Raw genomic sequence first — 14,063 nt, 5'->3', positions numbered from 1 at the left:
TTTTCAGTAGAATGAATTTCAGTCTATAGCACATGAAAGTTAACAAATCATTTTAAAATATGTATATTCAGTCAAAACTTCCTGTGCTCTGATAAGAGCCTGTCATTTATGACTTTACCACAAATCAAAAATTAAGAAGCATAAACATATTTGTAATAATTGTTATTGACATCATTTGGGCCATCTTAAGTATTATTACCTCATACAGGGAAAACATTAACATTTTTAGCTGAGCATAGTGTGGCACACGCCTGGAGTCCCAGCTACTCGGGTGGCTGAAGCAGGAGGATCACTGGAGCCCAGGAGGTTGAGGCTGCAGTGAACTATGATCACACCACTGAATTCCAGCTTGAGCAACAGAGCAAGACCCTGTCTCAAGAAAAAAAAAAAAAAAAAAGTTAATTTTAACCCTGACCTTTGGATCTTAAGTTTTCTTGTTTTATGATTCTTCTAAGGTTTTTCAAGGCTCCTTCTATAGAAATAAGGTTTCTTGGAATATGGTGATTCTCTTGTGGTCTTTTTTGAGTTATGTTTTCAAAGCCATTTTTTGTTTTCATTTTTGTCATTTGTTTTCATGTTTAATTTTTGGAGACAAATACATTACTATTGAATGAGATTCTTTATTATCTTTGTTTAGGAACTAAAAGTTTAAACTATGGAATATTTCAACTACTGTTATTTGCTCACTATTGTCTTCTCTTAGAAGTTACAAATAGACTATTTTCTCATTTGTTCTTCAGATGGATCCTGTGCAAAAAGCGGTTATTAACCATACATTTGGAGTATCCATTCCCCCAAAGAAGAAACAAGTTATTTCTTGTAATGTCTGTCAGCTTCGCTTTAACTCGGATGTGAGTATCACCTTTTCATTATTCTCTGTCGTTTGTCAGAGCTAAAAGTCTAATTGACCTAAATATGTACATTTCTTAATATTTACATACTCTTTAGCAGCCACTCCTACTGGTAGCCCACTTATTTCAGGATGCCAGATTTCCAAGAGATTTGGATTCAATGCTTAAAACTTGAACAATAGAGTATGGTTGACCCTCTGAATCCACAGGGTCCATATCCATGGATTCAACCTAGCTCACATTGAAAGTATTTTCTAGAATAACATTACAACAATAAAAAAAATACAAATTTTAAAACCAATAGAGGATTATAGACAATAGTCTATAAGTGGCTAATATCAAAAATTAAGAATTTGTCTATGCAGTCAGTCTCAACTATACCATTTTACAGTTAATCTCACTAATTATATTTACTTGTCAAAATGCTTGAATATCAGAAAATATGAAAAAAGTTTTAAAATGCAATGAAGATATTTTAAAAATTAAAATGCCATAAATGTGGAAGAAAACCATTTTTACTATTAGCTATCAAGTGCCACATTTCCTATTTGTGCCAAATTTTGTTAAATACCTAAGAGAATTATTAATTTCCTATATGATTTACATTTTCCCAGAACATAAAATACAGAGAAAGTTTCATAAACTATTTTATCTGGCAAGCATAACCATCCTGCTAAAAAAAGATAACAAGAAAATGGAACAAATCACTCTCTTTTATGAAAATGGGTTTTCAGATTTATAGACAAAATAACAGGAAAGCAAAATAAACAATATTAGAATATTTACAATATCCAATTACCAAGTAAAGCCAATGACTGATGTAAATCAGAATCTGAAGGCTGCGTATAATATGTGGTATTTCCTGAGTTACTTGACCCCTGTAGCCATTTTGCAAAGAGCTTGTTACAGAATTAATGTTGTTTAGAAATACTAAAATAATAATCACTTTTGTTTGCATATACCATTAAATTATGTTTTGATAATTCTACATAGGAAGCATAATAAAAAATAGTCATTGGAAAAGAGATGTTTATCATGATTTATAAAATTATATTTAGTATAATTTTAATCAAAAGTCCAACGAATTTTTTGGTACATCATAAAACTTCCTGTTCAGGAATCAAAATGTACCTAAATAAACTGAGAAATATACAGTGTTAATTCATTTGAAGTCTTAATATTGTTAAGATGTCAGTTCTCCCCCAAATTGACCTATAGATCCAGCACAATCCTGATCAAAATCCCAAAATGCTTTTTTATTGTAGAAAATAGCAAGCTGTTTCTTAAATATACATAGAAAAGAAAAGCCCTAGAACAGCCAAAACATTTTTTAAAGGACACATTTTGAAGACTTAATGCTTCCTGATTTTAATACTTACTCTAAAATCTACAATAATCAAGACTGTGAAATTGGTGAAAGAATGGTAGACACATGGATCAATGGAACAGAACAGAGTCCAGAAATAGACTCGCACCAATATAGTCAGTTGATTTTCAACAAAGTTGCAGAGTGAATTCGATGAAGAAAGCCTAATCTTTTCAACAAATAGTGCTAGAAGAAGTATATTCATATGTAAATTCAAAAAACGCCTTGACCGCTACCTGATACAAAACATAAAAGTTCAATAGGATCATTCATAAAATAGAAACTTTCAAAAACTATTAAACTTCTAGATGAAAACAGTAGAAAATCTATTTGGCTTTGCATTAGGCAAAGATTTCTTAGAAAATAGAAAGTGTGAATATTGATATATTGGACTTCATCAAAATTTAAAACTTCTACTCTTCAGAGACACTGTTACACTATTAAGAAAATGAAAAAACAAGCTATAGACTGCTAGAAAATATTTGTACCTGCTTAAGAAATTGCATACAAATATGTAAATAACTTATAACTCAATAATAAATGATAAAATGGGAAAACAATTTTAGCAGGCACTTTACCAAAGAAGAAATATGAATGATGAATAAGCACATTTAAAAATGCTCAATGTGTTTAATGATTAAGGAAATACAAATTAAAACCAAAATCAGATACCACTACACCTATTAGAATGGTGAAAATTAAACAAATTGATAGGATCAAATGGCTAGGATGAGGAGCAACTGGACCTCTCATATACTGTTAGTGAGAATACAAAATGTTTTTTGAAAACAATTTGGCAGTTATTAATAAGAAACTTTATAAAGTTATACATGCATTTCCCATATGACCCAGCAATCCCACTTCTAAGTATATCCCCAAGACAAATGAAAAAATATATTTATCCATATGTGCAGCTTAAAGTAATTTTATTTATAATTGCCCAAAACTGGAATTGATCCAAATGTCCATCAACTGGTGAATAAACAAACTATGTTAAAGCCATACAATGGAAATAAAGAAATAAAAATAAATAGAAATAAAGTAAAAGTAAAAAGTAAGTAGTGATACATGCTACAACATGGATGAATCTCCAAGGCAGTATGCTAAGTGAGAGAAGTAAGACACAAAGACTATATGCTGTATGATTGCACTCGGATAACTTTCTGCAGATGATGAAACTATGGGGATAGTCAGATCAGTGGTTAACAGGGACTGAAGGTTAAGTTAGGGAACTGACCACAAATGGAAATGCAGGAACCTTTTTGAATGATGAAAATATTCTGTAACTTTATTGTTGTGATGTTTACATGACAGTCTTTGTTTTTCAAAATTCATTAAGCTGAACACCTAAAAAAAAAAAATTTACTATATGTAGGGTATACCTTAGTAAATCTAACTAGAAAAAATTAATGATATGAGCCACAAAATATTTTATAAATAGAAGACTAATTTATGATAGTGATATAACTACTAAATATATTAAGCTACAATTTTACTACTAGAATGAAAGTATAATACTTTTCTAAGAATAGACACAATAATAAATACAGAAATAGATTCGAGTACATTTTACAGTATTGCTCAGTTATTCAAATTTTTAGAGTTATACAGAGAAATTAAAGTCTGTTGTTATATAGATATGACATGAAAATGTTTATTACTTATCTGACCACTTACAAAACAAATGCCCACCTAAAGACATGCTGCATCTTTAACACTGGCATTCTCACTGTCAAAAGGCCAGATGCTTGATAACATCTCTCAATACAATGCAAATAATAGATTTCAGAATGAAATTGCAAAAATCGTGCAAAAGATGCCTAATTTTATGAAGTCCATTAATGTAATGTTAGAGAACTGCTTGGTTTAAAGCCACTGACAAATAAGGATTTACCTATTTAGAAGAGTTAATTTAAGAAGAGTAAAATAACGAGGTTGATGATGGATAGATTCTTCAAAACAAGAGATGTTGAACACTGACTGAATAATAGGGGCTTAGGGACAATTATGAATCTCTCAAATTAAAAAATAACATATTTATAGTCCAAACCATGATAATATTAAAAAACCTATTGAGGCTGGGTGCAATGGCTCATGCCTGTAATCCTAGCACTTTGGAAGGCTGAGATGGGTAGATCACTTGAGTTTAGGAGTTTGAGACCAGCCTGACCAACATGGTGAAACCCTGTCTCTACTAAAAATACAAAATTAGCCAGGCATGATGGTGCATGCCTGTAATCCCAGCTACTTGGGAGGCTGAGGCAGGAGAATCGTTTGAACCCCGGTGGGGAAGGTTGCAGTGAGTTGAGATTGTGCCATTGCACTCCAGCCTGGGCAACAAGAGCAAAACTCCATCTCAAAAAAAAAAAAAAAAAAAACACACACACACATTGAAAAAACTATCCCTTTCCTCACCTTCCCAACCTCCATGTCATTCCCTATTTGTAATCACTTTAATATTTTTTGCATATCTTTCCAGGTTTTGCTTATGCAAATATAACTAAGTATGACTACATATTCTTATTTCTTCCCTTTTCTATATAAATAGTAGCATACTATTGACACTCTTCTTTGCCTTCATTGCCTTCATTTTTTTATGTAACAATATATGCTGGAGAATTTTTTCTATCAGAACATAGAGAGCTCCTGTACTCTTTTTATGGATGTGATAGGCAAAGATGCCCATATCCTACTTTCTGGAACCTGTTAATATATCTTACATAGCAGAGTGGAATTAAGGTAGTAGATGGAATTAAGGGAGCTAATATTCGGACCTCATGATAAAAGAATTATTCTGGATCATCCTGTGGTCCCAAGGTAACCATAAGGTCTTTAAAAGTAGAAGAGGGAGGTGGAAGAGGCAGTCAGAGTGATGCCATCTGACAAGGAGTCCACTGGCCATTGCTGGCTTTGTAAGGGAAGGAAGGAGCCACCAGCTAAGGAATGTGGGCAGCCTCTAGAAGCTGGAAAAGACAAAGAAATGGATTTTCCCTTAAAGCCTCCAGAAGGAATGCAGCCCTGCTGACATCTTGATGTTAGCCCAGTGAGATCCATGCCAGACTCCTGACCTCCAGAACTATAAGATAAGAAGTTTTTAAGCCACTAAGTTTATAAAAATTTGCTATGAAAGCAACAGAAAACTAATACAGTAGTTTATTTGTGGATGTTTCATAGTTTAACTCATCCCTTACAGGGTGACACTTAGATTGGTTCCCATCTTTTGATATCTCCTAGATTTTCACTCAATAAATGGCAGAGCTAGAACATAAGTCTGAATCTCTTGCCTCTAAATCCACAGCTCTTCCTATTATATTATGTTGCCTCACATAAGTTTACTCATTTCCTAAGCATTTACTGAACTCTTCCTGTATGATAAACACTTTGCTAATCTCTACAATATGGCCTAAAATGAACCACATGATCTTTGGAAGGACCATTGAAGTTCTATAATTAATAATCATTTCCATGGTATCTCTGTCAGGAGAATAGGATATAAACACCTCCATCTTACAAATCAACAGCTAAGACCCAGAAAGAATGACTATGAGTTCTGTTTTTTATTTGTGTGATGGGTTGGGTTATGGAAGGCATAAGAATTTCTTTCGAGCCCCAGAATTACTCCAGGAGTACATCCACCTTTGTCTTGAGCTCCATTTGATGTCAGCCATTTTCTTTGTACTTACTAATAGGGGCGTGGACATATGTGCACACATAAGCACATGACCAGCAGCCTCCTTGCTATAGCTCCAAAGTTCCATTGATAATAAAGAAAGAAATTAGATTTCTGAGTCATTCTTAGACGCTGGGCAGTAAAGCCACAAAGTCTGGATGGCAAATTCACAAATGTGACATATACATGTTCTCAGTGTTTAGTAATGGTGCTATAATCTGCATAAACAAGCTCTGAAGCTGAGCATTTTTTATTTGGGAGAGAGTTTATTATTTTATAATTACCCTATTTACATTTTAATGTAAGAATTAAAAAGATGCTCATCCTTATTTTTTAATAACATTTCTAAATCAGCCTGAGACTGAAATTGGTTTCACTCTTCAGTATAGAAAATACGTTTATTGAAAAATCTGGAAGGCAGATGCACAGTAAACAGACTGCATTTTGCAGTTCTTCATTATCCATATAAAATGTACCAGTCGACTTCATGCATTAAAATTCAATATGACCTAGTTTAAGTGTCCTGTACCTCCCTTTGTCCAGCTTTTATCATCTCAGTAGAACTACCCTGTTGAAAAGCAAAATGCTACAGCTTTATTTACACAATACACAGTTATGTAAATGAGCAAGCATCAATCACAAACATTTCCCAAATGAACCTGTACAAATTTAACACCATTAACTTTGCCAGGGAGCAGGCATTGCAGTCCAGGAATAATATGCTTTCCAACTGAGTCCCAGACATTTGCACAAATGTGTGTATCACCTCAAGCCCTACTTTCTTCCTGATCACCTTTTTTCTAACAAGGTATACCTAAGCTGCATGAGGCTGTTTTAACCCTGAATGTTTCTTTATTCTCCAGTAACTGAGTATACTGCAACTGCAGTATGGTCATAAATTGATAAGCCTAAATCTGAATCTTTATCTTTTAGCTGGAAAATGCCATTTCCAGAGTTAAGCTTTGCCAGGGAAATGAGCTTACGTACACTTCAGAAAATTTTTTGAGACTAACGTTTATCTCATTTTGGCTAAGTTGAAATTGGCAGATTCCAAATAATTTCTAATTTACATATTAGTTTCAATTCCTTGGAGGATAGTAGCAGAAGGATGAAAGAATTATTCTTACACAAAACCAATCTTTATACAAAATTGAATCAAAATCAAATTCTTAAACAGATTCTTACACAAAACAGGGCAACTTGATTCTCTTAAATATTTAAAAACAGAGATTATATTATTATTATTAATATTGATCTCAGAACATAGTTTATTATAAATACCCTTAATGTATTTCTGAGTCTTTTATGCCTTATAGGCAAATCAAAATGAAAGCATGGTGATCTTTTTAGTCAAGTTTATATACTCTAAGTCAGAAGTTGACCCTGAAATGTTGGTACTCAGCATTAGTACCACAAGTAATTAAGCGTGAGATACATTGTCCCTAAATGTTGACCCCATAGGCTTTTATTACTCATTTGGAGCTAGGCCATTTGATTTTTCAAATTTACATTATTATCTTTGAATGACATCATAAACATTGAATCACTTATAGTTTATATTTTATTTTTTATGGTACCTCTAAGTTTGTGATCTGTTGATGTTTTTTATTTTGTTTTTTGGTTTTAGGTTATCGAATATCCCTCTCTCTCATTTTAGCCTTCTGTTCTTTTTGCTGTACCCTATTTTCTCATGTCTGAAGACCTAAGGTGACAACCTCCTGCAATTTCATTTATTTACATTAGAATGATTAAGTACATATGGACAGAAAATTTGTCTTGCATGAACAAACTTCCCTATCTACCATCTGCCATTTAGAAGGCCTTAATGCTGTCTCTGCTAGAGACCTTGGCATTCTCTGTCACCCAGCAGAGACCTCAGCAGTCAAGAGATTAGGAAGGAAGCCACAACTTTGGGTTCCACATAACTCCCTTTCCACATGCTGTTGGCTGATTTTGCATCTTCCTTTGCCACCAGACCTAACTCCACCTCTCTCCACCAGCTGCGACGAGGCAGCAAGTCCCTGCAGCAGCTGTGTTTTTTTCTGAGAAATCAGATCAACTGGGAAACAGGAACCCCATTAGACACCATGTTTGAAGATGTCCCTTCCAGCAAAAGCAAAAGAGGCACACAGCTGCAAGGGTACCCGCTTGGGTTTTCTGAAGTATCAAGCTTTTTATTTGTCATTATGTAACATTCTCCTAGGGGATTCCACATTTTGCTATTGACTGCCTGGTGCTTGCTTTTAACTCTAGAAATTCTATCTGCATGTTACATGTTTCTCTTCCCCTGTGTTTTCCTCTAAACTATCACATTTCTTCTTCCTTTCTTCTCTACTCAATTTTCTCTTCTCTCTCCTCCAACTCCTCTCCTTTATCACTTGTTCCTATTTTTCTGGCACAAAAATACAACAAATGTAATTTCCCCTGTCTTTCTTGGACATTTGTAATTTCTTTATTAAGCTGTTTTAGCTTAAAAACTGGATACATTGTTTTAAATCTAGAGGTATTTTACTTAAAAAGGCCTTTGGAAGGTTAAAAATATATTGAGCATGTTATTTGAAACTCAAACCAACATACTATTTAAAAAATAAATTTACCTCATATTTTCTGAATATTCAGACACTCTATAGTTGATGGTACTTTACCCTAATGGGTTTGTCAAAAAAACTTTGAACATTCACTTTCATGTATATATTATACATTCACCTATATATATGTATAGTCACATATATAAGCATTCACCTATATACACACACACACATATATATACACATTCACTGCCTGCCACACACACACATCTTCTGCATTTCTCTTGAAAGCCCTTAAGATAGATATCAGCTTCACATATATTAACATATAGATAGCACATTCACATATATAAACATTCACATATATATATACACACGTATATATACATATTCACTGCATGCCACATATCAACTGTATTTCTCTTGAAATCCCTTAAGATAGCAGCTTCTTTAGTGTATAAACTTGTAGCATATTTATATAATTCTAGATTATATATACACAATTTCATATAAGGAGTGCGTGTGTATATGTGTGTGTGTATGTTCAAGAATACTAGTGCCTAAGCTATTAGATTTCACCTTTATAAATAGTAGCCTCCCATGCAAAACCTAAATAAGCCAAGGAAGTTGACCCTCACAGAAAAGTGACTTTATGATAAGGGGATTTGGAGAAAGTCACATATAAAGTGAACTCTGTAGCAGATGATTAAAGAAAGAGATAACCACAGTAGTGAAAATCTCATTGCTGGGTTAAGAACCAAAAAGCTAGTTGCAAACTTTACATCTGCTGTTCAACAGTACAAATTGTTGAATAAATGAATAATATTGTAAGTTTGAAAAAACCAACTGATTCTGTCAAGAAAAATGATACTGAAAATAGAGGGAATCAATAGCATCAAATGGAAATCTAGAAAATGATAGCCTGCTTTTGTCAAACATTTTACATTTTTGCCATAAATAAGACTATTCATATTGATTCTTAAGTTTGAAGAGTAGTGAAGCAGATAGGAAGTAATTAAAAGCATAAATCTCAGGAACTTGGGAAGGTAATTCTCTGCTTTGCAGACAGAGCTGACAAAATGATGAACATTTTTGCTTCAATATGACAGAAATATAGCATGATTACAGGGAGCAGGGACATATCGTGCTAAAAGTTTCATTCAATAGCAACTGTTTAACAAGCTCATAACAAAGTTCAGTCATCTTTTTTGAAGCATATAGTAGTCACTTATTAAATGTAAACTTGTTTCCAAAGTAGCACTATAATATTATTTAAAAAGTCACAGCCTTTATCAGCATTAGCTTATTATAAATGGATATTTGGATAATTTAGGATTGATATTAAGTTTGTCACTGAAAAAAAAGGAAAGACTAGGTTAAATGTGAAGTTTAAAAAAGTGATTGTGATGGATCACGAGGTCAGGAGATGGAGACCATCCTCGTTAACACGGTGAAACCCCGTCTCTACTAAACATACAAAAAATTAACCAGGCGTGGTGGCAGGTGCCTGTAGTCCCAGCTACTCGGGAGGCAGGAGAATGGCAGGAGCCCGGGAGGTGGAGCTTGCAGTGAGCCCCGATCGTGCCACTACACTCTAGCCTGAGCGACAGAGAGAGACTCTGCCTCAAAAAAAAAAAAAAAAAAAAAAAAAAGCGATTATGATAACTCATAAAGGTTCATCAAATCCTATTTTTAACTAATGAGGAAATAGATAATACACATCATTCAATTTTTTTGGCTTTTCTTTAAATACATAGATATCTAACATGACATGTTATTTTAATTATTTATATGTGTTCAATGATATTCAGAATTGGTGATCAGCCTAATATGATGTTATGAAGAAAAGAAAATATGAACATTACTAGGAAAGTACCAATACTCACCCTCACTTATCATAATACAGTCTCAACAGAAAATAATTAAGTATCCATGATTCACCATCAAAACTGCAAGCTTTGGTTCATTTCCATTAAATATTAGTTTGCTGATCAAACATTAATAACCGCTTTAAAAATACTATGAGTTTTCTTTTTTCCTGTGTAAAATTCCTGTGTTAATAACTCTTTTAGTCAAAAGTAAAAGATTCCTGGAAGGATTTTTAAGTCATTTTGTCAGTGATCTTTCTCATCCAAAAGTTGTCTTGCCACTTGGGGGTTGGAAAAAGACTGTTGAGGGTTTGTGTATTTTCCTTCTTCGCTTGGTATGGATTTCTTTAGTGAAGATTGGTTGCAGAATCCTTAACAATAAGATGTTTCATTAGATATTTGTGGTTTTGGATTCTTCAGCTGAAAATGTATTCAACATACAATTAAAAACAGGTAGAATTGGAACACCTGTAGCCTTCCAAAACGATTAGTTGCTGGTTTTAAGTTTAAATTCAGGCTTTATTTAAGACATACTTGGTTTGCTGTAGCTTATCTTTTATTCAGTATGGTTGAGCAGGCAGGTGGCTATAATTTTTATAATTTAAGACAAAAACACAAGTGAAGCTGAATGGAACAAAAAAATAAGTTTACCACACTACTTTCAAGTAAGAGACCAATTTAATACCGTTTAGAACATTCTGCAGAAGAGATACCCTTTAGCTACTCTCATCTCTCAAGCAGCTCTTTAAATGAAGTGACAGCATTTTGCCGTGGAAGCCAGATAACTTTAGTTGTGGTGGGTCAGCATAAAGAGCAGTTTTTTGGGAAAGTCTGACTGACTGTAAGGAACTTTATGATATGTGGCTTGGGGATGGGGTGGAGGTGGAAACGGCATATGAAGAAGTATGACCTTAACCAGTTTTAACATTTCAAGCTAAGAAGATGTTGTTGGCAAAATACTGTAGCTGGTTAACATGAGTTATTTAAGGAGAGTAAAAAAGCAGTGAACTTGAACAGAGAGTTAGGAAAAGAGAATCAAAGTAGTTCCTGCCTTGAAAGGAAGATCTGAGAAATACCCTCCTATACCTAACCAGCTAGGGAAATAAAACTAATACAATTATAAACACTGCTGAACTACATGATGTTAATACAGTAATATAAATTTAATTATAAATTTAGTAATGGAGACAGCACATGGGATAGAATAATCACACACGTGGAAAGCTATCATTTGATTAATGCCTTCTCTTCTGCCAGGCCCTGTACTAGGTATTCTCTATATGTTATCTTTGTGTTTGCCCAAAGATTCCTGGTAGAGGTAAACTGAGAAAGACTTGAGAGATGGTCAGGATTTAAAGGAGAGGGAATTGAGGACATAAAATATTAGAGCTAAATCGGGGCTTGTTGAGGATATGGGCTATGAATAGGCTGCAGGGGGCCAATGGACTCCCTAAAACCATGTAAAATTTTGTGTATCTGGAACCATGATCACTTAAGAGATGTGACTGAATCTTCCCTTCTCACAGGATGAATGTTCCACAGCTTCCTTTGGCAACATGTTCTAGGATTTAATCACTTTCACTTATTAATACTCCATCTTACTTAAATCTTTTATAAAAAAAGGAAAAGAAACCTTTGTCTTTATTTCTCTCACTTTAGTTCTGCATTCTAGGGCTCATAGAGAGCAAATGTTGGGTTCACTACTTAGAAAACAGATCAAGGACAAGGACCCCTGAGAATGTATGACCCTGTTAAGGCTCTAACTTTGGGGGCTGAGAATATGATTCAACTCATGAAATTGTGCTTCCTTCAGATTAGAAAATGTGTTTTAGTTCTAATAAATAATAATTTCATTACTTTATCAGTTGTATACCTAACATATCGGACACTCTCATTGCAGGTAATTTTAATACTCCCTCCTCTCTAGGAAAAAGGCATTTTCAGAAATAATTGTGAAATTACATGACTAATAACAGTAGCCACAAAGTAACTCATAAACATTTTTTTAAATTAAAGTTTGAATATAGTACTATGCCACTAAATATTACCAGTGCACAAAAGAGAAAAAGGTAAATAGTTAATCTTTGTGTTACATTAATGTATTTTATAAATGGAGAAAAACTTATATATTAGTCCATCACAGTAATGAATAATACCATTATGGTAACAAAAAAGTGAATTTTAATACAATCAAAATTATACAATATAGAGTTTAGGTAACTATTAATTATACCACTGATGTAACATTTTCATTTATTTCTTATTTTTAAAGCACATAATAACTTTAAAAGAAGCATACATTTCCATTTTAATGCTACCAGCCAAAATCAGTAAAATATTTTATGTATGGGCTACAATTTATCTTTACCAAATAAGTTAATACACCTTACAGTTGCCACTGTCTCACTTAAGTCTAAAACACAAAAATTCCAAGTAATCACAAAATGAAAGAATTGAAATTCTGAAGTTTTGTTTCTTTGCCTTTAAATTCACTATACTGTCATTATTGATTTCAAAGCAACTATTAAATGCAAGAATCTGAGTGGCACAAGGTTTGCAAACTTGAACTGCGTCTAAAACAAGCTTGAAGGATTCCTCACCATTAGGAACTTACTCATATACTGAATGGATGTAGAGGAGTCACTGTGAATTGGAAGTTCCATCATGCAACTACAAGCTCTCTTTATTAACTTCCATGTAGTTAATTTAAAAATTTTGAAAAGCTCTCATTTTAAGCTTATATATGTATTATTAAAACTCAACTGCAACCACAGCAATTGTTTATTTAAAACTTAGACCAATAAAAAACTATTTTTCAGAGAAGACTATTTTATTATTCGTTAAAAACTACCAGTATGTTATGATGATAAAAAGTAGCCTGATTTTTGGTCAGTTTTTTAATTGTTTTTTAAACAAATGCAAACCATATTTCCTGCACCTGAAGTGAACTGTCTCACAGCCCTATCTTCAGTATACCATTGACATTTGTTATTCAATTAGTAGGAATTCTAGTTCTGCTTTAAATACATGTTAGATATAGCACAGGAGATATGTAGTGCTAACTTTTAATCACCAAATAGTTTCCTTTTTATCTTCAATAATTCTCACTGAATGTTCTCTGAAAAGTAATTTTCATTATCTGTCAACTGTGAGCTTAAGGTGATTACTCAGTTTTTCCCTGGAAAGAAATAACATTCTATAATATGAGGGACAGCTATGGAACCCTTTTCTGTGATGATTTATTTTTATATGTCATGAATTTTTTTGGCCCTTTCTTATATCATTTAAGAGGAATGGAAAAGGCTAGATTCACTAAAGGAATAGTTAGGTTGTTATAGTTTTGTAATTTAAATTATTTAGGCCAACAAAATGTCCTATATACACTGCTAAACTAAAAATACTAACAATCTCTTCTTAAGACTTAAACATTTACACAGATAGTTATAGAAGGGGCTATTCATTAAAATCTGTAAATGCTGGGCAAATGACGAATGTCTGTATTTGTAAAATAGAATAGAATTACTGAATTTGCAGATGTAGATATAAAAATATAAAATTTGAATATGTGAGAGACATTCTTTGTAAGCTAGCTTTCTAGAGATTTAAACATTGAATAATTGTCTTTTGCATAAGTTTTCATTTTCATAAATGCAGTAAATTCTTATTAAATTGGACTACATTAATTAGGGATTTGTGATCATTCAGGTATAGGCAAATTGTACTTTTGTTGGACCAAATTATTTCTTCAAAGATAATGCAAATGATTGTGGCAAAGGAGGT

The 14,063-nt window shown here is 33.1% G+C and overlaps 1 protein-coding gene across 11 annotated transcripts in view; it reads left to right on the top strand.

The window, feature by feature from the left end:
• Nucleotides 1-14,063, top strand: part of LOC105499530 (zinc finger protein 385B) — a 415,582-nt gene that overhangs the window by 337,996 nt on the left and 63,523 nt on the right. For all 11 annotated transcript variants that reach the window (XM_071073000.1, XM_011772116.3, XM_011772120.3 and 8 more), the window contains one exon: nt 741-851. In XM_071073000.1, coding sequence (XP_070929101.1) covers nt 741-851 — 111 coding nt within the window. The remainder of the gene's footprint in view (nt 1-740; nt 852-14,063) is intronic.

This window comes from Macaca nemestrina, chromosome 11 (genome assembly GCF_043159975.1).
Source record: "Macaca nemestrina isolate mMacNem1 chromosome 11, mMacNem.hap1, whole genome shotgun sequence".
Classification (NCBI taxonomy): domain Eukaryota; kingdom Metazoa; phylum Chordata; class Mammalia; order Primates; family Cercopithecidae; genus Macaca; species Macaca nemestrina.
Note: the sequence above shows the minus strand (reverse complement) of the source record. Positions and strands in the feature narration are given on the sequence as shown.